The sequence below is a fragment of the Rattus norvegicus genome, chromosome 14 (assembly GCF_021556685.1).
Source record: "Rattus norvegicus strain SHRSP/BbbUtx chromosome 14, alternate assembly SHRSP_T2T, whole genome shotgun sequence".
Classification (NCBI taxonomy): domain Eukaryota; kingdom Metazoa; phylum Chordata; class Mammalia; order Rodentia; family Muridae; genus Rattus; species Rattus norvegicus.
Window position 1 is genome coordinate 104,650,085 of NC_141547.1, and position 27,416 is coordinate 104,677,500.

General features: G+C 41.6%; 2 protein-coding genes across 3 annotated transcripts in view; one reads left to right on the forward strand and one right to left on the reverse strand.

Moving 5' to 3' along the window:
* Positions 1-7,211, forward strand: part of Fancl (FA complementation group L) — a 77,378-nt gene extending 70,167 nt beyond the window's left edge. The window contains exons 8-13 of one of the 2 annotated variants that reach the window (XM_087583628.1): positions 3,522-3,605; positions 3,846-3,891; positions 3,973-4,054; positions 4,786-4,902; positions 6,222-6,293; positions 6,653-7,207. In XM_087583628.1, the coding sequence (XP_087439754.1) occupies positions 3,522-3,605; positions 3,846-3,891; positions 3,973-4,054; positions 4,786-4,902; positions 6,222-6,293; positions 6,653-6,688 (437 nt within the window). In that variant the 3' untranslated portion in view covers positions 6,689-7,207. 2 annotated transcript variants of the gene reach the window in all.
* Vrk2 (VRK serine/threonine kinase 2) overlaps positions 6,729-27,416 on the reverse strand; it is a 120,723-nt gene continuing 100,035 nt past the window's right edge. Inside the window, 5 exon segments of the mRNA NM_001401405.1 lie at positions 6,729-7,115; positions 11,710-11,856; positions 18,225-18,391; positions 21,952-22,010; positions 24,806-24,926. Coding sequence (NP_001388334.1) covers positions 6,774-7,115; positions 11,710-11,856; positions 18,225-18,391; positions 21,952-22,010; positions 24,806-24,926 — 836 coding nt within the window. The 3' untranslated portion in view covers positions 6,729-6,773.

Genomic DNA, 27,416 nt, shown 5'->3' on the forward strand with positions numbered 1-27,416 from the left:
CCTTAGGAGTTATGGGGTTGTTTAACTGGTTTATCTGTTCCTGATTTAACTTCGATACCTGGTATCTGTCTAGGAAATTGTCCATTTCCTGAAGATTTTCAAATTTTGTTGAATATAGGTTTTTATAGTAAGATCTGATGATTTTTTGAATTTCCTCTGAATCTGTAGTTATGTCTCCCTTTTCATTTCTAATTTTGTTAATTTGGACGCACTCTCTGTGTCCTCTCGTTAGTCTGGCTAAGGGTTTATCTATCTTGTTGATTTTCTCAAAGAACCAACTTTTGGTTCTGTTGATTCTTTCTATGGTCCTTTTTGTTTCTACTTGGTTGATTTCAGCTCTGAGTTTGATTATTTCCTGCCTTCTACTCCTCCTGGGTGTATTTGCTTCTTTTTGTTCTAGAGCTTTTAGGTGTGCTGTCAAGCTGCTGACATATGCTCTTTCCTGTTTCTTTCTGCAGGCACTCAGCGCTATGAGTTTTCCTCTTAGCACAGCTTTCATTGTGTCCCATAAGTTTGGGTATGTTGTACCTTCATTTTCATTAAATTCTAAAAAGTTTTTAATTTCTTTCTTTATTTCTTCCTTGACCAGGTTATCATTGAGTAGAGCATTGTTCAATTTCCAAGTATATGTGAGCCTTCTTCCTTGATTGTTATTGAAGACCAGTTTTAGGCCGTGGTGGTCCGATAGCACGCATGGGATTATTTCTTTCTTTCTGTACCTGTTGAGGCCCGTTTTTTGACCAATTATATGGTCAATTTTGGAGAAAGTACCATGAGGAGCTGAGAAGAAGGTATATCCTTTTGCTTTAGGATAGAATGTTCTATAAATATCCGTTAAGTCCATTTGGCTCATGACTTCTCTTAGTCTGTCGACATCACTGTTTAATTTCTGTTTCCATGATCTGTCCATTGATGAGAGTGGGGTGTTGAAGTCTCCCACTATTATTGTGTGAGGTGCAATGTGTGTTTTGAGCTTTAGTAAGGTTTCTTTTACGTATGTAGGTGCCCTTGTATTTGGGGCATAGATATTTAGGATTGAGAGTTCATCTTGGTGGATTTTTCCTTTGATGAATATGAAGTGTCCTTCCTTATCTTTTTTGATGACTTTTAGTTGGAAATTGATTTTATTTGATATTAGAATGGCTACTCCAGCTTGCTTCTTCTGACCATTTGCTTGGAAAGTTGTTTTCCAGCCTTTCACTCTGAGGTAGTGTCTGTCTTTGTCTCTGAGGTGTGTTTCCTGTAGGCAGCAGAATGCAGGGTCCTCATTGAGTATCCAGTTTGTTAATCTATGTCTTTTTATTGGGGAGTTGAGGCCATTGATATTGAGAGATATTAAGGAATAGTGATTATTGCTTCCCGTTATATTCATATTTGGATGTGAGGTTATGTTTGTGTGCTTTCATTCTCTTTGTTTTGTTGCCAAGACGATTAGTTTCTTGCTTCTTCTAGGGTATAGCTTGCCTCCTTATGTTGGGCTTTACCATTTATTATCCTTTGTAGTGCTGGATTTGTAGAAAGATATTGTGTAAATTTGGTTTTGTCATGGAATATCTTGGTTTCTCCATCAATGTTAATTGAGAGTTTTGCTGGATACAGTAACCTGGGCTGGCATTTGTGTTCTCTTAGGGTCTGTATGACATCAGTCCAGGATCTTCTGGCCTTCATAGTTTCTGGCGAGAAGTCTGGTGTGATTCTGATAGGTCTCCCTTTATATGTTACTTGACCTTTTTCCCTTACTGCTTTTAATATTCTTTCTTTATTTTGTGCGTTTGGTGTTTTGACAATTATGTGACGGGAGGTGTTTCTTTTCTGGTCCAATCTATTTGGAGTTCTGTAGGCTTCTTGTATGTCTATGGGTATCTCTTTTTTTAGGTTAGGGAAGTTTTCTTCTATGATTTTGTTGAAGATATTTACTGGTCCTTTGAGCTGGGAGTCTTCACTCTCTTCTATACCTATTATCCTTAGGTTTGATCTTCTCATTGAGTCCTGGATTTCCTGTATGTTTTGGACCAGTAGCTTTTTCCGCTTTACATTATCTTTGACAGTTGAGTCAATGATTTCTATGGAATCTTCTGCTCCTGAGATTCTCTCTTCCATCTCTTGAATTCTGTTGGTGAGGCTTGTATCTACAGCTCCTTGTCTCTTCTTTTGGTTTTCTATATCCAGGGTTGTTTCCATGTGTTCTTTCTTGATTGCTTCTATTTCCATTTTTAATTCCTTCAACTGTTTGATTGTGTTTTCCTGGAATTCTTTCAGGGATTTTTGCGATTCCTCTCTGTAGGCTTTTACTTGTTTATTAATGTTTTCCTGTGCTTCCCTAAGTGTGTTCATGTCTTTCTTGAAGTCCTCCAGCATCATGATCAAATATGATTTTGTAACTAGATCTTGCTTTTCTGGTGTGTTTGGATATTCCATGTTTGTTTTGGTGGGAGAATTGGGCTCCGATGATGGCATGTAGTCTTGGTTTCTGTTGCTTGGGTTCCTGCGCTTGCCTCTCGCCATCAGATTATCTCTAGTGTTACTTTGTTCTGCTATTTCTGACAGTAGCTAGACTGTCCTATAAGCCTGTGTGACAGGAGTGCTGTAGACCTGTTTTCCTCTCTTTCAGTCAGTTATGGGGACAGAGTGTTCTGCTTTCTGGCGTGTAGTTTTTCCTCTCTACAGGTCTTCAGCTGTTCCTGTGGGCCTGTGTCTTGAGTTCACCAGGCAGCTTTCTTGCAGCAGAAAATTTGGTCTTACCTGTGGTCCCGAGGCTCAGGTTCGCTCGTGGGGTGCTGCCCACGGGCTCTCTGCAGCGGCAGCAACCAGGAAGACCTGTGCTGCCCCTTCCGGGAAGTTCAGTGCACCAGGGTTCCAGATGGTCTTTGGCTTTTTCCTCTGGCGTCCGAGATGTGTGTGCAGGGAGCAGTCACTTCTGGTTTCCCAGGCTTGTCTGCCTCTCTGAAGGTTTAGCTCTCCCTCCCACGGGATTTGGGTGCAGAGAACTGTTTATCCGGTCTGTTTCTTTCAGGTTCCGGCGGTGTCTCAGGCACAGGGGTCCTGCCGCTCCTGGGCCCTTCCCCACGGGAGCCCAGAGGCCTTATACAGTTTCCTCTTGGGCCAGGGATGTGGGCAGGGGTGAGCAGTGTTGGTGGTCTCTTCCGCTCTGCAGCCTCAGGAGTGCCCACCTGACCAGGCGGTTGGGTCTCTCTCTCACCGGGTCTGGGAGCAGAGAGCTGCTGCAGGCCGGGCTAACTGAAAACTTTTATGAAACATTTCTGGAACATAATTACCCTTTAAGTTCATCATATAAATTTTGGGTTTGTCTTTTGAAACGTGAGGTCCCTGAATTATTGACAGTCATACTTTCAAAACTACTTCTCAGTGTTAAAACAATGATGTTGTACCTCTACACAACACTAAAAATAACTTGCGAGTCTTTCCTGAGAGAAAATAGGTGGCTGGATCTGCTTGTGTGGATTTGTGCTGACTTGCTTGACAGTCTCAACGCCACATCTGAATGCCTTCTTCCATTTCAGGGCATGATGTCTCCATAAACATAGAGGTAGACCCCAGGCACCCTACCATGCTTCCTGAGTTTTGCTTTCTTGGAGCTGACCATGGTATGTCATCTTAAAATTACAGGTCTGAAACAGATTCATAAAATCCTGTCTAACATTATCTAATATTCCAAAATATTAATATTATAATTGTTTTAAATACATTTCTCATTTTGAACTGTATACTGTACAGAGAACTGATAATTTAAGCCAAAGCTAAACAAATGTTGTGGCAGTGACTGTTACAACACAAAAGCAATGAGGCCTAAATTATTAAAACGTTTTTCTTTTTATTATCCACAGTGACAAAGCCCCTAGGAATGAGGCTGAGTGGGAACATTCATTTATGGTAGGCGCCTTGGCAGTGACTGGCACTCTTCTATGGCCTAACAAACTTTATAAGTTTGTTTGTTTGTTTGTTTGTTTTTAGGGATCCAGAAAATAGTCTGTTACAGAATTTGAAAGATGTTTTAGAAATTGATTTCCCAGCTCGTACTGTCCTGGAAAAATCTGTAAGTTCAATTACTGCTTCAGTGGTCTATATTATGTGAATAATAAAGTTTAAATGCTTCTCTCAGGAAAACAAGGCTGAAAAAGAAAAGACATTGGAAGAATGCTGCAGCCCAGCTCTCAGTTACAGTAACGCTGGCATCAGTGGACTTGTTAACCCTGGTAGTTAGGTGCCTGACAGGGGCTTTGATCACCCTCTTCCGTAGGGAAGTAGTTAGTGACAGATAAACTTACTAAAACCAAGAAGAGACACTGAGGCGGTGTCTGGGTTTCGTCCTGTCTGCGTACGGATGATTGCAGTACAGTTCTCATTAGTTTGCTGGACGTTTGTGAAGGACAGCGGTAGCTTCTCAGAAGTGAGCAGCGCCACTGACACGGCAGTGCTGAGGCAGGCTCGGCTGTGCTGAGCCACTGCCATTAAGATGGCGGTGACTTTCTTTTCCCTTTGCTGCAGAATTGTGCAACCTGGTGTTCACCAGCTCACGTCAGATCTGTCTTTGTGTAGACACAGGAATGATTATGTATATGGAAAAATGATTAAAATATAAAAATATTGCTAGCCCCAAATGAAATCTGCATTTTTGAGTACAGAGGAGAATACCGTGAAGAGACTGGTATTATCCCAGGACTCAAGCATACTTAAAACAGATATAGAAACAAATATTGTGTATATCATATTTCTTCTTCCTAATGTTACATATCCACGTTAAACACAAACACTTTTCTTCTGAAGGACTTCAGCATGGACTGTGGTATCTGTTATGCCCGTCACCTGAATGGTGCCATCCCTGATCAAGTGTGTAACAATCCCCAGTGTGGACAGCTTTTCCATCAAATGTGCTTGTATGAGGTAAAACTAGTAATTCTCCGCACAGCAAATTCTGAATTAACATAATCTGTTTACTCCCCTGGTTTGCCACAAACTCCTCTTCCTAGTTAATTTCATGCACTCACAGGCTTCATTGTTTCATCTCATATACTATTGAGTGTGCCAGAGAATCCTAGTTTGAAAAACAATCTAGACTGTGCTCATGCATAGCATACTGACACATAATAACCGTGGGGTAGGAATGACTGGTCTTACTAAGTGTGTGCTACCACTGTGTGAGTTCTCTAGACCCGCCAGCTGGGGAAGGCACTTATGCCACTGCACAGGCTGCATATACGTATAAAACAAATAATTCTCTTCTGAACGCTCGAAGGTTCTTGTGACCTGAGCATCTCTTTTCTCCATGAATTGCCCTTTCATCTCCTAGTCAGTCAGTTCCATAGCACTCCTGTTAGGCCACAGCCTCCACGATCGACTGTCTCTGTGGAAACCACAGCCGGCAAGTGCCATAAGTTTTCTGTCTTTCTCTCTTCAAATATGGAGAACAGTTGGTGCTGTTTACCCTTTCTTAGTAGGAAGCTTAGGGACAGTCATTTTACCTTAGATAATCATAAAAATACCTGGTCTACTTGGGAAAGTATAATGGAATCTATACTTTGTTTTGTAATACCGAATATTCATTTTAATTTTAAAAAACTGATTGCCTCATAGTACAGTGCAAATTAAACCACTGTTAAGATCAGAATCTCAAAATCCTAAGATACTTTCACAGAGAACTTGATGATGTGTGAGTCATTGGTGTAGTAAGTTTCTCTGTGTAGGTCTTTTTTACATGTAAAGTGTGTAATTGTCAGCCAAATCTTAAATGGTATATAATTCGCTTATACACTACAAGTTTATATTCCAAGTTTTAGTAGTGATTTCTTAGTTATTCAATATAGTAGTAACTGGACATGGGCTCAGAAAGTTTCCCTTTTATAGAACAAAGTTAGTCAAAGCCCACTGGGATGGCGCGTGTCCCCCGACGTGCACCGGGATGGCGCGTGTCCCCCGACGTGCACCGGGATGGCGTGTGTCCCCCGACGTGCACCGGGATGGCGCGTGTCCCCCGACGTGCACCGGGATGGCGCGTGTCCCCCGACGTGCACCGGGATGGCGCGTGTCCCCCGACGTGCACCGGGATGGCGCGTGTCCCCCGACGTGCACTGGGATGGCGCGTGTCCCCCGACGTGCACCGGGATGGCGCGTGTCCCCCGACGTGCACCGGGAGGCGTGTGTCCCCCGACGTGCACTGGGATGGCGTGTGTCCGCTGACATGATCCCCATTTTTCTCTGCACAGTGGCTGAGAGGGCTGAGCAGCAGTCGACAGAGTTTCAACGTCTTCTTTGGTGAATGTCCCTACTGTAGTAAGGTAAGCCAGCTGCCATGACATATAAATGTCAGTCACATTTCACAGTGTGCCTGGCTCTCGGGATGTGTTACAGGAAGTGGATATGTAGTTAGCGTTCCTAAAGGCTTTCAAATATGCTGTTCTTCAGTTAATCAAATTGTGATAGTTATAAATTAGCTTTGAACATACCTTAGTTTTCAAAGAATCTTTGATCAAAAACATTTATGCCTTCTAAATTTCTTGGTGATCTTAAGAAAATATTTTGAAATTGTGTGGTGAAATAATTTTTAATAAAATGCCAATAGTAAGTTAAAATACTATTTTAATTCTTAAGAGTGTGCCCAAAATTTTGTTAAAATATATTTCTTTCTCCTTTAAAGCCAATTACCTTGAAAATGTCTGGGAGAAAACCCTGAATGGAATCCACCTGTGAAGAGATGGAATGCTTAAAAACTGTTTAAAGATTAAAAACAAAAGCAAAAGCCAGTTTATTCAGTGACTTCAGAGAAAACACAAAGCAAGACATACTAATGTGAGCAGGCAGAATATAGTGAGTCCATAGTAGTACACATCTGCCTTTGCCTCTTCACTCAGAGTCAGCTGAAGAACTGCAGGCCAGAATCTTGGAGAGCTTTCCAAGTCGGTGACACCCAGATTGCCCGTGGGCTTGGATCCATACTGGGGCAGGGGTCTCGGCTTCCTGATGGGATCTCTCCTGGTGCAGTCCAGATAGGGCTTACAGTGTGAGCCTTGGAAACGTGGATAGCTCTGTGTCTGTCGGAAACTCAGCATTTCACTGAAAGTATCAGAATACTCACGTACTTTCCTTGTTCTGGAGTTTTCCTATGATTATGAAAGAGATATTTTGTTAGATTTGAGTTATTGAGGCATTTATTGTGTACTCTTTAACAATGCTAAATAAAACAATACACCAAGCTAGTCTGGTCATTCACACCACTTGTGGACATCCTGCCCATCACGACAGCGTAGACATTTTTTGAAGGCTGTGCCTGTGCTGCACTGCGGCAGGGGGACTTAGTTTCATGCGTCTGAAAACAGGAACAGTTGAACTACTGTTGACTGCTAGCTATTTAACTTGATGGGGGTTCAAAGTTGTTCTGTTTCTGCTTTACCTTGGTGACTTCTGGCATGCCCCCTCCTCCTTCTACCAGCTACTGAGTAATTTACGAGAAGATAGCTTTCTTTTTAAGAGAGCAAAGTCTGTCCTCTTGACTGTAAGCTTCACCCATCATACTGCACCCTCAGAACTGCCTGCTACCCTTCAAGCAGCGTGTCTTCAGCCCCTCCCCCTACACGGTCACTTTCAAAGGTCAGAAAGAATTTGTGTGTGAGATATGTGTTGGCCAGACACAGTGGTGTATGCCTATAATCTGAGCACTTCAGATTTCTGAGTTCAAGACCAGCCTACTCTCCATACCAATTTCCAGGGCAGCCACAACTACAAAGTCAGATCCTATCTCAGACAATGGGAAAAAAAATAAAATAAAACAGCAAAAGCAAAAGATACATTTAGGAGAGATGTGAGATTCAGATGAGAATAACTTTTCACTGACAGTCTCGGTCCCTAGAAGGAAATAATTGACTTTTTTATCCAGGATACCAAATCATTCTCATGTAAAGGGAAAGAAACACACTATCAAATAAATTTCCAAGGGCCAAGAACCATTGGAAAGTTGGTTATCTACCTAGTCAGGAACAGAAATCAAACTACTAAAATGTTAAGAGGAACCTTCTCTGACTTTTACAGTGCCTCTCAGGAACAACTAGGGACATCTCACAGAAAGATGTTCCTATGGTTGGAAAAGGCAGGCTATAGTATAAGCTTATACAATTTCTTCATTTAATAAAACTTGTATGTTTTGTGAATAGCTTTATTGAGACACAGCCATACCTATTTGTTTATGTTTCACTTATGGTTGCTTTTGCACCAACACTGTACACTTGAATAGTAGGGGCAAAAACAATGGGTTATAAAACCAAAAAAATTTGCAATCTAGACAAAAAAAATGCTGAGCTGGAGTGTAACTCCATGGTAAAGCTCCAACTTGGAACCAAGGATTCCAACACGAAGGCTAAGAAGACATCCCATTATTGGACTACAACAGAGGCACACAGATGCCGTGGGAAAATGTAGTGTTCTCTCTCAGGTTGGAGTACATATGTACTGGGTAAGTGGCATAGCTCGCTTCCATTAGTAGCAAGGGCTTAAGGCAATGCACCAATCTAGCTGTAGTCCACTGGCTCTCAACCCAGAGTGGTGTTCCCTTAAAGAAGAGTTGACAACAGTTGTGTTGTCACCTAGGAGGAAGCATTATTAGTATCTAGTGACAACAGACCAGGAGTGCTAGTGAACATTCTACAACACACAGGGAAGTCCTCCTACAGCAAATAGCTCAGCCCTAAATGGCAACAGTACTGCTTGAGGGCATCACTAACCTTGAATGCACATTGCAATCATGCATAACGGGTATCAAACTAGCTTTCGAGGACTTATAGGAAATGTTAGACATAAGTAAGCTAGATCTTAGTAGAAATATGAAAACAATCCAGTCCTATAACTGAAAAACAAAATTCAGACCATTACTGGCTGGGTTCAATTGCTAATTAAACCCTGAGGCTTTGACAGTTACCCCGATATTAGGTCAAAGAAATACCCAAACAGTAAGGCTAACCTAAAGACCCAGGGCCTCAGCTGCCAAGCATAAGAAGTAATATTCTATGCGTGTGCTTGGCACTCAGGAGGAAGAGGACGAAGGAGGGAAACGTAACATGAATGAAGTTAAAGTTGAGTTGTTTTCTAATTTGATGACAATGTGAAGCCATAAATAAAACAAGCTCAGCAGACTCCAGTCCACAGTGGTATTTTGGAGATGTTTTGTCTCTTGCTTTGTTTGGGTTTCTCTGCTTGTTTGTTTTTACTTTGTGGGTCTTTTGCTTATATGTTATGATTTCTGATTTTATATGTGAACATGTGTGTTTACCTCTACGTGTATATATTTTTCTTGTGCTTTTCCTTTTCTGTTTTATTTTTTTCTGGTTTGATTGTTTTTGTTATTTTTAATTTGCCAGTTTGTTTTCTAGGGAGAGAGAGAAAGGAAGTGTGTGGAGTTGGATGGGTAAGAGGTTGGGAGGTCAGGACGGTAAACTGTGATCCAGAATATAGTATATGGAAAACACTTATTTAAAAAAAAAAAAAAAAAAAAACCTTATATAGGGAGTAATGCTTAATGGTTAGAGCTCTGCAGTGTTTAAAGACTGAAGGAATTGCACTCATAACTTTAGAATGTGCTGTAATGCTGCAGTAATACGTGTAGTGTGCTATTGGGGTAACAGAATGGAGGAAACTGCCCAGTGTTAGTCCCGCTGACACACTTGGCTGATTTAAAAAAAAAAAAATCCAAACCCATTTGGTTAGGAAAAGGAAACAGAAATCATCCCACAAGATGATGAAATGGAAAGTAGAGAGGAGTGGACCTCAGCTCCTTCTCATGCTATACACAGGACTTCAGAATCGGAGTCAGCTATGAATTACCAACTGAAATTAGTGGGAAGAGGCACATTACAGAAATGACAAGGGTCTTGTCTAGACTATGTGAAAGATTTCTAGCCCTTGGAAAGCACTCCATTGGAGAAGAGGTAGAGATGGCTAGCAACACAGCCTATTAGGCATCATATAAATAGCTGTACTCAGAAGTTAACACTAATATACAAGTGAGGATGGTTAAATGTTAAAGAATGGCAACACTAAGTGCTGGGAAAGAAATGTAGGCATTACCAGAACACTTGCACATAGAAAGGGCACACCCGCGGCGCACAGACTTGCTAACATTTTACACTTGTTTGTGGAGTTGGGGAGCTACGCCCATGCCATGACTCAGATATTGAGTTCAGAGGGCAGCTCATGGGAGTCAATCCTTTGCTTTTCACCAAGTGGGATCAAACCCAGGTGGTCTGTGGCAAGCATCTTTACTTGGTAAAGCCACCTGGCCCTCATGTGCCAAATTTTATAACTGAACATATTTGTCCAACTAGTAATTCCATGTCTGCATTGTCCACAGTAGACTCAGGGCAGAATGAATAACGATGCTTTCCATAAATATATTAAACCAGAAAGAATTCATGTGTCCACTAGAAGGGAAATGGATACACGAATTGCACAACGATAAGGACTTCCTGGTATAGTCATGAACACAGAGAAATCTCAAAGGGTAACGAACGAAATGTGTAGACATAAAAACCGCATGTTACTACATTCAGTGTCACTGCGTGGTCATGGAGTTCAAGAGGCAAAGCTAATCTCCAGGTGAGAATTGGAACTGATGCTGAAGTCGGAGGACCGAGCAAACAAAGAAGCGGCTGCTGGAATGAGGACCTCTGTACCAACGTCTGCCAGACAGGCCAGTGTGAATGAATCTGCTCACCTGAAACCTGGGTTCCGACTCTCACAGGGCCGCCTGCCTTGCCGGACCGGAGACTTACACTGAGGGCTGAGAATTTCTGATTTTGTCACTACACAGTATTTGTGTTTAACTTTACAAGTGGGACTATAAAATATGCCCATTTGAAATAGACTTTGGTATGTAAGTTTAAAATAAAACCACAACTAATGCTATTTCATACTGAATAAATGCAAGAGGTTCCTTTGCGCATTACAGCACATTCCTCTGATAAACTTGTTTGCTGCTCGGATGGGAGATGTATAACTCCACGTCTAAGTTTTGTCTCAGCTGCCAAGTTCAGAGCCAAATGCAGTGCTCGGTTTAGCGATTCACATCCCAGCTGCCCCGTACATCAGGATTTCTTGGGTGGAGGGTGAGAAAGGTGGGGTATTGAGTTACACTGTGAACTGCTTCAAACCATTTGAGAAGGATGGGGCACAAATCAAAGGAAATGGTGGCCATTCTGACATAATTAAACTTTACTTTTCTCTCCAGATACATTTTGTAGGTTTTGCTTTCCCATCGTAGGATGTGGTCGTAGGGAGGGCTTTCGCTGTTGTCTGCGTGAGCCCTGTGCAAAGGGAAAGGCACTCTGCTTCCAAACAATTGCAAACAGCCTGCGAAAAGGCAGGTTCTGCCCTTGTGTTTGATGGGAAGGATTAGAGGAGAGGAATCATGTAGAGTGCAGGATATGCAGGGGAGGGCCTTACTGGATTGTAGACCGTAAGAGAGATCCAGGTGTGCTTCATTACCTCTTCAGTGGTTGGGGGCAGTAATCACATATACCTGGTGTATGTTTGCTTCTGTTCCTCTGACAAAAACTGTATGGTTCTTTGATTTTACAAGGAGGACAGGATATTTCTATCCTCACATGGCAAAAGCATATAACCTTGGCCTTGGGGTCAGGGAGTGTGTCTGTATTCTCAGAGCATTTATTCTAAGGTAACAGCAATAAAACCCCTCCACCCAGCTCTCACTGGTGTTGCCAAGTCGCTCAGCAGCACTGCAGGCCGGCGCTCTTCCTGCTCCTCTCTCCATGTTGCTCTTGTCTCTCCACAGACTTTCCTTGTGTACTTAGTTGGGAATTCATTGGCTGGTTTCTTTATAGCCTTTGGTGAATCAACCTGTTGGTATGGAGCAAAAATATATAATGAAATGAAAATTATGACATTAAAAAAATTCAGTCATATCCATATCCAGATTCTTTAAAAACCTAAGCTGGCTAACAATGGGCTTGACAAAGAAACAAAAACCAAAAGTAACAATGGCTATTATGGAAAAAAATGCAACACCTAGAAAGATCCAGATCCTTCCCCATCAATGGGGAAGACCAATTAAAGTTAGTGTCGCAGCTACACACATGCTTTAAATATTATCGCTACAGAAAACTTGCTTACAATGAAAACTGTATTGTTATAGAACATTGTCACATTTTCAAACTGCATGTGAATTCATTATTAACCTTTGCTGTGAGTGGAACCAGTTATTGTTGTAGCTTAAGTTCCTATTAATTAAGATCCTATTTTCCTATTGTTGAAGAGAGGCTAATTGATGTGAAAGTACACAGGAGCCTATGATGTTGCTTACATGGAGTGCAGGTAGTTTAACCTTTGTGCAACACAGGTTCATGTTATCTGGCAGTGGGTACTAATACCAGAGGTCAACATCATGACAAGCTCACTGTCTCTCAGGCTTCTTCTGCACAGTGTGGTGACATCTGGGGAATGCTGACTCTCAATAACCCTGAGTAGACACAGGACTAAGGGCAGATCCTACCACACAGGTGGAGAATTGAAAGCCCAGGAAGGTCCTTGAGTGAAGTGTTTGTAGAGCAGCTTCGCAGTTGCAGCAGCTCAGAGTGCTGTGCCTTTCTCCCTGGGTTAAATGAGAGTAGAGCACAGGAACAGCAGAAGGGGAAATAATGGAGTAACCAGTGCCAAACAGAGAATACATTATGCTGGCTGGGCAAACAGAGTCTTAATTTCCAGTTTCTCAATTTCTAGTTTCTATTGCCAAGTGCGTTCGCTCCTTCTCTTTGAAATAGGCTGGTGCTCTGAAGGCGGATTCAGTTGTCACAACACTCCTTTCCTCCCACCTCTCCCGGATCTCGGCATCTTACTGAATGGCAAAACCACTGCCTTTCACTAACCTGCATACTGGGAATGTTTCCCAAACACTTGGAGTTTAACTGTTTTCACCCTCCCTCTAAGTTCACTGGGAAATTCGATGGGACCTACAAGCCGCCTGCCCTCCTTGTCGTCAGCTGAGTAAGAAATGAAGACTTGTTATTTATTTAACTGCTGTGAAATGAGGGTCCCCATACTTGTTTCACCCCTGAAAAATTGACATAGCTGTCATTGTGAAACCTTCTTTGGAGTTTTAGCCTTCCATCTTTATTGAGTCACAATCACCATGAAGAGGTTGTCTGCTATGATGTTTTGAAATTCTCACATTGTAGAATACCATACATTTATTACATCTGTGTGTGTGGTGGGGTAAGAATATGACATCTACTTTCTTAGTAGATTTCAAGCACATGGCTCAGTATTAAGTATAGCTGTCACGTTGTAGAAAACACTCCTGTAAGTTATAACTGAAATGTTTGTGTCTTTAACCAACATCTCCCCATTTTCCCCACCTCCAAGCTTCTGGTGTCTACCCATCTACTCTGCAGTGTCTTGCTGAATTAGATTCCTCATCTGAGTTACAATTATGCAGTGTCTGTCAGGACCTGTTGGCCATGTTTCACTGAGTATAAATGAAAAACAGGAGGTTGGGAAGACCCTGTAGGATGTACCAGAGACCTGGGAAGTGAGAGACTCTCAGAACTCAAAGGGAGGGACCCTAGATAAAATGTCCCACAGTGGGGAGAGGGAACTTGTTGAGCCCACCTCCAGCAGAAAGGCAGGGCATCAGTGAGGGATGGGGTTGCCACCCTACAGTCAAAACTCTGACCATAATTCTTTCTGTCTGAAAGAACTGCAAGGACAGAAATGGAGAAGAGCCTGAGGAAAAGGAGGTCCAGCGACAGGATCAAAGTGGAATCCAGCTCAAGGGGAGGACCCAAGGCCTGACACCATTACTGAGGCTATGGGGCACTCACAAAAAGGGACCTACCATGGCTGCCCTTCACAAGACCCAACAAGCAGCTGAAAGAGTCAGATGCAGATATTTGCACCCAACTAATGGACAGAAGCTGCTGACCCCTGTGATTGACTTAGGGAAAAGGTGGAAGAAGCTGAGAAGGAGGGCAACCCTGTAGGAGAACCAGCAGTCTCAATTAACCTGGAGCCCTGAGATCTCTCAGACAATGGATCACCAACCAGGAAGCATGCACAAGCTGATATGAGGCCCCCACAGATATACAGGAGAGGACTGCAGGGTCTGGGTTCAGTCAGAGAAGATGCACCTAACCCTCGAGAGACTGGAGGCCCCAGACTTAGAGGTCCGGTGGGGTGGGTGGAGTGGGGACATCTTCATGGAGGCAGGAAGTGGGGAGGAGGTATGGGATGTGGAACAGTTGGAGGTGAACCGGGAGGAGAATAAAATATGGAATGTTAAAAACAAAAGGAAAAAAAATAATTACAGAAAAAGAAAAGTGGGGAGTTCTTTCTCTTCTAAAGCTGATGACTTTTCCTTCCCAGTGGATTATTTTATCCATTTGTCAGTCCATACTTTTTCCCTACCACAAATAACTCTAGAAAAATAAGATATTCAGGCCTTTGTGACGAGACTTCATTTCCTCTGGTTAAGCATGCAGAACTGAGGACATTGGGTTGTATGGACTTTTGCTAGCTGCAGTGACTGAGGACTTTTAGTCTGTCCTTTGTACTAAGCATCTAAGGTTATCAGTTTTCCCTCCAGCGCCTCTGACCTGTGAACAGGAACAGGCATAAGAGATTTCATCTCCCGAGGCTTCCTGGAAGAGACGGTGCCCTCTGGACATGCTCAGTAGCCAGAGGTTTGAGCTGCAGTGCTATGGATACTTCTTTTTTTTTTTTTTTTTTTTTTTTGGTTCTTTTTTTCGGAGCCGGGGACCGAACCCAGGGCCTTGTGCTTCCTAGGTAAGCGCTCTACCACTGAGCTAAATCCCCAGCCCGCTATGGATACTTCTAATGAGCAAAATGCTCCCCACTTACGGGAGAGTTACATTTCTATACAAATATATAACAAAAGAGTAAGACGGGATGAGCAAATACTTACTTGTGAACAGAGTGAAGCTTTCTTACTTACTAAGGTATGAAACATACAAAACACTCCTGGCCATCTCAGAGTATCAAAAAGGGCACTGCCCAAAAATGCATGGCTTTCAAGGAGACTTGCTACTTAAACGAGAAAGTATTTTGCTTAATTTTCCAAAGTAACCTTACACTCTTCTATAAAACTGGAGCCCTTTTTTATATCCTAAGCATTGATAGTAAAATCTCCCAGCCAGGATTTTATTCCATTCCTCTCATATAGAAAACAGGAAGACAAGCTTAGAGGATTCTTTTGAGAATTCAAGCTTCTCCATGAAGCTTTGTACCCTAGCAATACACAGTTCTGCTTTGACTTGCTGAACCTTGGGTTCAGGCTGAGAAAAGGACCTACATTTTCCTGTGTACCATGAAGAGACTAGAACCTTCGATCTGACCCAGTTTCCATCTGCCTTGAAATGGGCGATTCATTTAACTTCTTGCTCCTCGAGGAAGAGGCTCGGCCCCTGAAATGTGACCTGGAGAAAGAGGTGGGGCTGTACCTGCTGTTCTGTGGTTTTTACACTGAGAATTCGGGAGCTGAAATTCTAGGCCAGCACCGGGGAGATGCGATTTCATTCACTGACTTTGAAAGAGTAGACTGCAGAGAGTGGGAAGGGGGATGACGCAATGGTAGCATTCCCACTAAAGCCGACATTGATCCAAACTGAACACAACACATTGCAGGGTTAAAAAACAAACAAACAAACAAACAACAACAACGAAGCCAAATGCTTCTGTGGGTGACACATCACCCACAGAACCTTGTAACCCGACCAGTCTGGTAACAGGATCTGCCCCCATGACTGCTAGATGGCCCTGCAAGTAAACCCTGCTTTTTAGGAAAAATAAAACAGCAGCATCTCTGCTATGTTGGCAAAAATTCATTTCCGGTTTAGCGCCAGAGAAAATCCCAGTGTATTGTAAATGTTCACCACGCCCATTCAAAGATCTATTAATAGAATACCTCACTTTGCTTTGCACAATCATGCTATGAATCCACAGAGAATCTTATGCTAGTGCGCTACTTTCTAAGTCAAAAGGATTTTATTAAGAATATTAAATTTTAAAACTTTCATTTTAGAATTAAATAGTATGCTGAAAAATTAAACATCCAGAACCTCCTTTCCTTTGAATAATAAAAGGTAGAAAACATGTAACCGAATATGTGTGCTTTGTCAGGTACATATACAGATATTTCTAAATACCTGCCAAGAAAAAGTAGAAGAATACTAATTCGTTCACTACCCTGACAAGTAGCAGCAGCATCCCACATGCAAGGTGGGCTGTGACTGGGAAAGAGGCTGGCACTTGGGAGCAAAACTCGGTAGCCACCAGGTTGACGGCCGTGACTCATACAATTCTGTTAGGGAATCATCTACTGCAAATACCGTCCTGTGTGCATGGCTCAGCGGAACTGGGACAGCACAGTTAGGACAGCAAAAGGTCAACATTTTAAGGTTTGATGTTTACAGTATTAATAGAAACCTGTAGACTGTAGAACTTAAAATTAAGATTCAATTTACCCACAGATAGTGAAACTCTATTTTTGATATATTTAAACATATATGTGCTCATAAAATAGTATAGAAATAAGGTCATTGATTAAATATTGATACACTGAGGAATATGTCATCCTCAAATGGAAATTAAGATTTTAAAGGTACTATTATTTTTACGTAGCACTTCTTATAATCACAGTGATCTAATCAGAAGGAACAGAACATTTTTAATGAAAGCTCACTGAAAAATGTTCTATATTGTATTATTTTCTATTTAAAAATGGCTTCACAACAAATCCACTTTGATTTGGAGAACTGAATACTGTGGATATAGTGACTGGACTTTTATATCAGAAGATAGAATGGTTTTTAAATGCTTTCTTTTACATTTCAGTTATGCTTATGAAATTGAAAATCTTCTCAACTCTTAAGTGCTGACCACGACTGTGTCAGGGAAATGCTGTTTTGTTTTGTTGGAAAAGTCATAAAAATACAAAAGTCAATAAAACTGTTAAAATAAGTCTCCATAATTACCAAGATCAAAATCCAGTGGCTTTTCATTAAACATGAACTTTTGTTCTGCCTCCTGTAACATGTAAACAGTACTGACAATTGGTTTGTGAGGCACTTGCTACAATAAAATGTAATTGTGTCACGAGAGAAAGGTGACAATCAGGGGATCATGAAAAAATTACATATTCTCACTGCTAGTTAATTAGCCATGCAAACCCGCCTCAAACAGATATTCTCTTCTATTAGGAATGATTACTATGCAGGCCTGCAGATGTCAATACCACAGCCATTCAAATACTTCTTTTCCTACTAATTGAAGGTTGTAAAGCTCTTGTGCCAAGGTTTTGCTTCCAAAGAGCTAATTTATGACTAGAAGGATATTTTATGTCTTCAGTTGCAGCAGCTACAAAATTCAGCAAATCAGAACCATCTGTGCACTGAGACTTGACTCACCATTCATCCAGCAGCCACATTAGCCTGCATCCTGCATTCTTGGCTCACGAGCACTTGTGATGATCCAAAGTTCAGAAGAAAAGTTACAAGTGAATGGCATTCTAACCCTAACTTGTACCTCTAGCAGAAAAGAATACCTTCCACATACATGTATGTATGTATGTATGTATGTATGTATGCATGCATGCATGTATTTACTATAAAGAGTTCAAGTGAGAGTTACCTCCTTGTCTGTGTAGCACTGTTGTTAATCACAGATTCAAGTTTCTACCATCCTCTTCTGAGAGTCCTTTGACTTTGTAACTGTTTTACTTTAAGAATTACCTTTCTTAAAGGTTGATATGAGGTTGTTTATTCAAAGAGGCAGAATAAAGGAAATAACAGATTCAATAACAACTTTGCTAAGAAAATAATTCCTTCTATAAACTGAAAGGTCAACAGATATGTATCAAAACTATCTAAGAATATTACGCAGCTCCGTGTTATAGTGAAACTTGGAGACAAAGTCGCAGGGCCCAGCAGTGAGAGACAGAAGCACATACAGGCTCTCCTGAGTTAAGGTCAAGGCTCGCTCTCTCTGCAATCAATGTACAAGGCCATCAGCGACTCGTTCTTTATCAACACACGGTAGGAACAAATCTCATTCTAAGAGACAGTACGTCAGAGTGATGCTGGATTAAAACGGTAGGAATGACTGTAGCAAGCAAGTCACCTTTGCCCGAGATGTCACCACAGAGGCACTTGCACAGTGTGCAGCCGGCGAGAGCACCAGGATGATGTTATACTTACTTTTCGGTGGATTGGAGTCTGCATATTGACGCCCTGTGCTTTGGTGGAAAAGTCCAGTGGCCCTAAAGGTACTCCATCTGGATTCAGAATTTTCTTGAGCTTCTGATAGTCTGGCTTGGCATCGTAAGCTAAATTATGAACATACATGAAGAACTCAGCAAGTTCACCTGTGAAGTATCAAGATTTTACATGTCACTCATAATTGGTTAGAATTATCAAAACTCTAATAATTTGAATATCTTTTTATTACCTCCTTTCCTTTAATTCACATATACACACACACACTCACACACACATATGCCTACCTAAATGAACGAAAAATAAGTCTATAAAGAAGCATTTAAAATAATTTAAAATAAAAATACTTTTAGTAATTGACATGATTTGCTGACAATGGGATGATCTGACAATCTTTTCAATATGTTTAAATTGATATGTTTACAATATGTTTACCTTGTTGATATGTTTACAATGGGCTTATGTCAGGTAGAAGTCTCTGCAGAATGATAGTTACTAACTGTAATTATGAAGTACAGCTACTAATGACCACTCAAAACTACAGCTGTCCATATACTTCAGACATCTTCCATTCCTCATTATAAATCTAACTTCAAAGGAAATGCACTGCAAGTTTTATGTGCAGCTTTCATTGTCCTGTCCTAGGAGGGTACTTAGCCACGAGCATGGATTCATGGTGTTAGTCATGGCTGCCTTTTAACAAGGGAGGAGTCCTCCCTCGAGTCCTCTATACCTCAGTATCCCAGTGCACCCTGCTATTCTTGATTTTAGGTCAGTAGGATGAGGAGTTTTCTATTTCCTCTCTAATGTAAAAGTGTGTCACCAGAACTACATAGTAACTTCCCATCCCAGCTTTTATTTATTTCAGTGCTGGCTTTGAAGCCAAGGCCTCACATGTGCTAAGTACTAAGCCACTGAGCCACTCACTAGTTTTTACAGAGGAACAAAATTAGTAATAAAAAGTGACAGTGCTGCATGAAAATGTCTATTCTGTGTACTTTTGTTTCAAAAGGGTTATGGTAAAATCATATTCTCATTTGCTTACGTTTATATATGTTCTAACCTTTAAAAACGTACTAATAATACCCAAATAATGAGTACCTCACTCTTTCTCCCTTGAGTGTTTATATTCCATGGCCAGAAAGTCCTCTACGAGATGAGGAGTAACTTCTAACACTTCCCTTCCCTCTTGTCTTCCCTCCACTCAAACATATAGAGGTCCTGGGTCTCACATTCTAGAGAAAAGAATTCCAAAAATAATAGTCACATCTTTTCTTTCTGCTAAAACTAGGGTGATCTTTCTTATTTTTAAGTGTGTATGTGTTTATGTGTGTGTACACGCAAGAACATTCACACAGGCATGTGGGAGCGTAGTTGCCCACGGAGGTCAAAAGAGGTCCTCAGATCCCCTACCACTGGAGTTACAAGTGACTGTGACCTCCTCAGTGTGGGTACTGAACTAAATTCTGGTCCTCTGCAAGAGCAGTAAATCGTCTTACTAGCTGAGCCATCTCTCCCGCCCACCCAAACTGACCATTCTATCCCACAGTTAGAATTATCTGTAAATTAACGCGAGAACTCTTGGCTTTGTTGTTTGTTTTATGTTCTGAATAATCTAGCAGTTAGGTAACTTACTTTCCCCTTCTGTTGTCTCACGTAAGAGACATAGCGAGCTCTGTTACCTAACACCAAGTCTACCAGATCACCGGTAGCCAGCTCCTGCTTTAGAACGAAATTCCGAACTGACATTTGCTTGTACCCCTCTGGGAGCTACTGAATCTAATTCCTAAAGAAGTCCTCAGCGACGCCTGCCATTGTCGGGCACACACTCTGCTGTTTTTAAGTCTCATAATAGCTAGTAAGCTAAGCTTCATATAAATCGTACGTCTGTTTAATCAGAAGATCCCAAATGGAGAACAGGGAGTTGGTTGGGAAGGAATGTCTGTCAAAAGACAAAGGTGAATTCCCAGCATAGCAGCAACTGGGAGTAGCTGTACAAAAGACTTCGGGTGTGGCACGGGTGAGGCTCAGGAGGAGAGGAAAAGGACTGCCTCCACTAGGTCATGATGTCATTATTATCATGAGCCTCAAGCTCCAAGCATTGTGATGAGGCACGGATGTAAGCATTCATCTTCCACAAGCTTGTGAATTTCCAGAGTTACTCAACACAATGCATAGAGCAACATGGAATAACTACACTCTTCAGGTAGCTGCTTCTCTGGCTAGTAACATATTAAGCAATGTCACCAGTTCCAGACAGAAAGCTTCTGAAGACAACGCATGAGTTGGACACACATGCTGCAAACTTGAGTGATATATAAAATACATGACAAGTATACTTGTTTTGCAAATCAGCTTATTTTCAAGATTGTGTTGGTTCTACATTCTCCTAAGAAAATGTCCTAGTGAACATTTTGTGCTCTGAGCACTGAAATCTGTTTTCTAGCTACTAGCATGGAGGAAGTTCACAGGTGTAAGAATGAGGAAATCAGGTGTGACCTGTCACTAGCTATTGCATTTGACTAAAACTGTCACATATATCTATCTAATGACAGAAGTATCATGGACATAGACTGACCTGAGCTGAAAGGACAAGTAAGTTAAGGGAGGCATATAATTTTAAAAGGAAATGCCATCTCTGATCCATCAAGGTCTCTGTCCACCTCATTGAGGAAACAAACATTCTCTCGGACTTGGTAAGAAGGCTAGTCAAAGGGGAGTGATGTTATTTTAAGCAAGTTCTTTAACGTGGTTGCAGAATAAAGCAAATGATAACAAAACTTCCAATTTTCGGCTCATCCCTTCTGCTAGAAGAAAAATATCACAGAAAGGGAAGCCTGGCACAAAGACACTCAGGGGGACTTAGGAAATGGAGGTGGGAAAAGGCCCAGGCCACTCCTCTTTGATTTCTTTGGCCCATAGGTGAAGATGGGCTGTGAATACAGGGCTGAGACAACATTTCTACTGCTTCCCTCACACATGTGCAGACTTCACTACAGGGCCCTGTACACATGCTCTTACACAAGTTGGCTAAAGGCTGAGATTAGGATTCACTCGACTAAGCTGCCCTGGAAAGGAGAAGTTTGACGGCTGAGCTCACTCTCTCTTTTCTGTATGACAAGCAGCTTCATGCTCAAGTCACTGCATGGGTCACATATGTGTATAAAAGTGACAAGACTGGGAACCAGGTCTGTTTACCATTCGTACTGATCACGATGCTAAAGAACTCAAAAGTCCTCTGCAAACTCAAAGGAACAAACTGACGGTAACATACACTGCTACATGCCCAAATCAGGCAATTTTCTTATCTACAGTGATTTGCTGACTGATCAGTTATAATGTGACCCAGGTGTAAATAACATTCAGGCATGCAATGATTACGTTCTCAAATATTCTGACTCAAAAATTTATAGGTGGACTTTATCTCCATTCAAACATATCTTAATACTAAACCTACTGGTTGTTACTGAATAGCCTATGAGTGATTCTCAAATATAAACCTAGAACTCTAAAAAAACAAGTAAACAGGGAGTCCAGAAGAGGTGGGCAGTCTCTGGAGCGCCACTGAAGATGACTTAACTATCTTTAGCAAACTATCTGTGACCTTGAAGCTTTCGGCCTGTGGGAACAGGGGTGGTTAAGGTTAACACCCGCAGAGCAGCTACTGTGATGACCTGTGGAGAAAGAGAGGTTTTATCATCCAACTTACGGCAACTGCTTCCAGACGTAGTCCACTTAAGCACAGACTCCGGGAGTTCATCCAGCAGTCTAAATAAAAAACAGAACACGGTGACTGTGTTCAGCCCAGGCTCCCTGTTTTAGTTGAACATCAAATTCTGATTCTGTGTTGATAGGACACAATTGTGCCCTTTCTTTACCCAACTGTAATGGATGGGAGGATTAGCAAAGTAGGGGAGGACATTCCTTAGCTCTTATTGGCCAATTTTACAGTTGCAACTACCAACAATGTAGAAACATGGACTATTTAACTCAAAATGTATACAACTGAGGACTGTGGAATGTTTGCTACGATGTTTCCTAAAGAAGAATAAAAGATACATATAACATTGGGTGTGGGTGGTGAGGTCTTTTACTCCTCTTAGATTTAGAGGTGTTGGGGCCTCTGCAAATGTCAAGGCTGGCGGCACGAGGATCCGCTAAAAGTTGACAATGGAAACTTGGCTCAGATTGACTTTTTTAACCTGGATCACAGCTTCAAGGAGTCCGATGACAGGGGTATATTGTCAGCATATCTATACCAAGTAGAATCCGGGGAAAAGCTTTCTAGACAGCAATCATTTTAACTCTAGGTGCAGAGTCAATCTCAGGCTGTGACTACATAGAAACTCCTTTGAAAAATACATGTGACATTGAAGGTGGGGTCTATAGCTAAAAGGCCTAGAATCTAGTGTGGTCTCTGACAGAGCATTGACATCGGTAAGCCCTACCCAAGGATGGATTCTACTAACTGGGAACCAATAGGTAAAGATCTAGGGAGAGAGAGTCTGGGATAAACATTCTGGGGCCTTTGGAGGAGGCTTGCCTCCACAGACAGCAAAAGTTAGCAGGTCCTTAACAATATCCACTCTCACCTTTATGGGTAGGAAAACAAGCATTTTATCTCCTCCACCGAGGAGAGGCCACTGGGTGTTTATCATTCTTGGTCTCCCTAGTGATCTGTGGGCACAAAGGCCTTGGAGTCCCCATGGATTCATTTTGCTCATGTATTGATCACTGAAAAGGGGTGATTTTTAGTTCTCTATGTGCATTTATTCTACCCTGGCAAGAGTTTATATTATCCAATGGTTAAATAAGTTAATGAGAAACATCAATTCAACAAATACATGGTAAATGTTTTCCAGTATTTGGGGCTAAATAAATATCACTCTCTCAATTTGCTGTAGCAAATATATATATAAAGCCTCAACTAAAATTATAGGTAAAGTGAATGATTCACAAAGAAATGCAAGCAGGAAAGCAGCAGTATGTGTGGTGATCTCAAGTGACCCATGACAGCGAAAAACATAGAGCTGTGGCCAAACCTGCTTCACATTACACCCTCACGGGCAAATAAAGAAGTACTTATTACATAGGAAATCTAAAAATTTTTAAATTGTGATACATAATATATTAGCTATACTGGTATTTGGATTTATATTGTTAATCAAATTAAAATGAAGATATTAACATATATAAAGTTTAGGTAATGTCTCACTTATTAAAACCCTATTTCATGCAGTGCCCCTTTATTGTACATGAATACACGTAGACATATTCACCAGTTATCAAAACAAAGGCATTTATATGCATGTTGATACAAGGCTTAAGGAAACTAAAGTCTTATAAAAGAAAGCCTGCCAATGATTGGTAGGTTAAAATGCTGGCCTTTAGCTGAAGTACACTACATGAATTCGTTAAACTGAGTTCACAAAGTGTGTACAAGGACTGCTTTGAGTGTTGCTGCCGTGGGTTCACGTGGCTGCAGTGTGGAGAGTGCCAGTTACGCTAGGACTGACATGAACAGAACAGGTCAGAGTCCCAACTCGGTACGACTTGCACAAGTGTGTCCCGGACTAAGGTGGTTGAGATGCAAGTGAATGCACTGTGCAGGTCGGTTTGCAGAGATCTGTCATTTCCAAACTCTAGCCTAAACCTTCTGTCTTGAACACAGATCCTACAGTGAATCCAAGTGTGGCGGTCACATCTTTAATCCCAGCACTTGGGAGGCTGAGGCAGGAAGATCCTAAGGTTGAAACCGTCATGGGCTACAGAGTGAGACCCAGTCCAAAACAGCATTTAAATCTTTAGACTGATTTATCTGGCTGAGCTGTCCTTAGTGTCCATTTTCATTATCTGTCCTGCTAAAACTCCACTGCCCTGCTGCACAGTGGTCTCTCCATAGGTAACTATTTCAGCCTACGTTAGAATGTGAAGAAAAGCTATACCTCTGTACCCTGGGCCCAGCTGACCAGTGAGAGACCGGTCACAACACAAAGGCGTTGTTCTAAAACTGACCTCCTTGTAGTACCAGAATCAAGGTAAAAAACTTTGAGCGTAGACTATATTTGAAAGGTTTATGTGGTATAAATATGTTTCATATAAATAGCTCATGTAAAAGTTTTCTTTGTTTCTACCTCAAGAAAGAAAGCCTGCTTTCGGAGACAGGAATATGAGGTATGCTGTTCTCACCTGAGAAATACAAGCCCTCCCTCCTCTCTCACCTCACCCTGCTCCTCTGCACAGTGGATAGCCATCACACCAAAACCAGACTACTGCCATACCAGGTCCACATTAATTTACAAACAGTCCATCTTGTAAACACCTCCGTAGGACCTAAGTGCCAGAAAACAGCATGTCTGGAAGCTGATGTTTGATTTTACATCTGCACTGTAAAATTATCAAGTACAGATAATTCGATGTCTTCATGATTTTTTGTTTTTAAAAAGTATCTTTCAAGCTGATATGTGTTTGTTTCTTTGTGGATGGGGGCATTCTCTCTGTCAATTCCACTCCCTGCTGTTGGTCCTGCTGCATAAAGAGGTGGGGTGTTGGAGAATCCCTACTTGGTTTTAGCGGTCTGGACAGCCACGGGGTTCTCTAGGTTTGTTTCCCAAGGCAGCTTCCCGCAGAGCCAGCGTAGCATGCAGTAACCAAGGATCTCAACATCGCTCCTCCTGGAAGGGGCTGCAGAAAGGGGAGGATAAGAAAGCTCATGAGAAATAGAGAAATCTTTGAGTGAGCTCCCATTGACGAAATGCGAAAAAGCTAAGTGGGCAGAGCGTCATGTTTACTCAGCTGGAGTAACATTAACCACGTAGGCCCTTGGCCTCGGTCCACAGACAGGCAGCGACTTGCTGCTAAAGTAAGGGTCAGTTTCTTCACCTTCTCCAACTTCATCTTTCCTTAGTCTAGCCTGTCACATGAACTTGATCCCATGGCCTCTGACATGATCCAGACAACCCATAACCCGGCACCAACACTTTCTCAAAGAGCCAAGCAGTAAAACAAAGAAATAAATGTCTGCAGCTAAATTGCTAACACATGTTCCAGGAAGTCCATGGGGTCTGCCTCGGTCACGCAGAGACCCTCTGAGTGCAGACTAAACACTGACGGCCTTTCCTATTCTGTCACACCAGTGGTCGCACTTGAAGCCAGAAGAATATGACAAAACTGCCATCTAGTGTGCAGTCTTTAAAACCAGACCCAAGAAGACCTGCAGTTCTGTGGAAGAACTACAACCAGGGCACAGCTCCCAAGTGCTGCTCGCATCATCTTCAGACGTAAGAAGCTCCGAACAAAACTACTAGTCTTGAGTCTGAAAGCCGACGGTGAGGCAATCATGGAGGGGATTGTGGTCCAGAGGTGTGGTGGAGAAGGAAGTTCTTAAGTCAAAGAGTCAAAACATAAACTTAAAACAGTCAAAGAACATACCCAGTAAATAGCGTGATTGTCAAACTCTTAAATGCTGTGGACTAATTTCATCTCATTTTGACATTTTTTTTTCTCAAGTATTGTATAGCAAAAAGACAGTGAGACCTAAGACTTGTTAAATTCAACTGACGTTTGGTCATAAGTCATTGAACTAATGACTAACACGCTTAGCGAATGCCTATAAAATAAAATCACGTTATAAGCACCCCCAAAACAATAGGCATTTATATCTACTCTACTACTTGAATGCTCATCTGTGCATGGATATATAATATCCTGAGCAGTATGTGGCTGTAAAAGCTGTTTTAAACAGATTTCACTGTCCTTAAGGAAATAAACTCTAAGAAGTCACTGAGTGAACTAGGTCTTTAATTCACGAAGACATCCACTAAGAACAATTGTGCCACCATGTTTATAGATACTCTGGGTCACCATACAGAATTTTAATGGTGCTACACATTGCAGCTACTCTGGTTTACCATATATAAGTTGTTATAAAAGCTCAGTGCGTGATTACCCGCACACATACCTGATCTTAACTGCTATTTGAGCACTGGGTTATTAAAGGTCCTTCAATCCAGTAGAAGGCCAGGCCCATGGGTGCTGTATATTTTGTGCATAGGCTTCAACAACTTCCTAAGGCAGGATTTGGCTCTAGTATTAAAATAAAAACACGGTCTCTACCATGCTGTTATACAGTGATTTCTTCTGTGATAAATCTCCCATTAATAATGGAATGGCTCCATTTGTACAGATGTGTGCACGAGTCCCTTTTCTATTACAGGAATTCCTGATTAGCATCAATTAAAAAAATCACATCCTTTACTGTTCAAAAAAGGATATTCTGACATGTGTTTGGGGGATACTGGCTACCACAAGAGGAAGGGAAAAAAAACCCAATATGAATGAATGAATATGAAATGAACCTTCCCAGGGACTGCAGCCATCTCCAGCTGAAGGACATGGCTGAAACCAATATTTCATAAACTGGTCTTCACATAAAATAGGCCTTTGAGAGTTGAGTTCACTTCACCATTATAGTTCAGTCTTATCTAATTAAATATATTATCAAATTTTCAGTCTTTTACTGTATATACTCCACTAATCAGTATGATTAAGCAAACACTTTACCACTGCTCTCAGTGCTACAGAAACATATAATGTTAAACAGAATGGTCATGTGTTCCTAGCTGAAGAAGCAGGACAAAAGCATCACAAATATTTTCTAGTGTGTCTCTCTGGCTGAAACTTGATGCCAGAGAGACAAAAACTCTTTCCTTGTTTTAGAGAAATCAACCTCTTTCGTGTTCACAGTCCAGCTACTGTACAGAGACGAGAATAGTGTGATGTTTTTAACTAAAAAGCAGTAGTTGAGTAGGCATTGTTGGAAACCTCTGGGAATAAGGATGCCTCAGTGGTAGGGCACATGGCTTATAGGTGCATGATTCTTAGTTTCATCCCCAGCACGGAATAATAATTTAAAAAGTTTTAGAGATAGGAGAGATAGACTACTTGTTAAGTCTTGGTTAAGACTACTTGTTACTGCAGCCAAGGGCTCAGAATTGGCTCCCAGCATCTACATGGGGGCTCACATCTGTAACTCCAGTTCCAGGAGGTTAACACCAGCTTCCGGCATCTCCAGTCACCAGGCATTCACACAGTGCATATACATGCCTGCATACACATGCATACACATGAAATAAAAACAATTTATTTGAGATTGAAAATATTTTTAATCTCAAA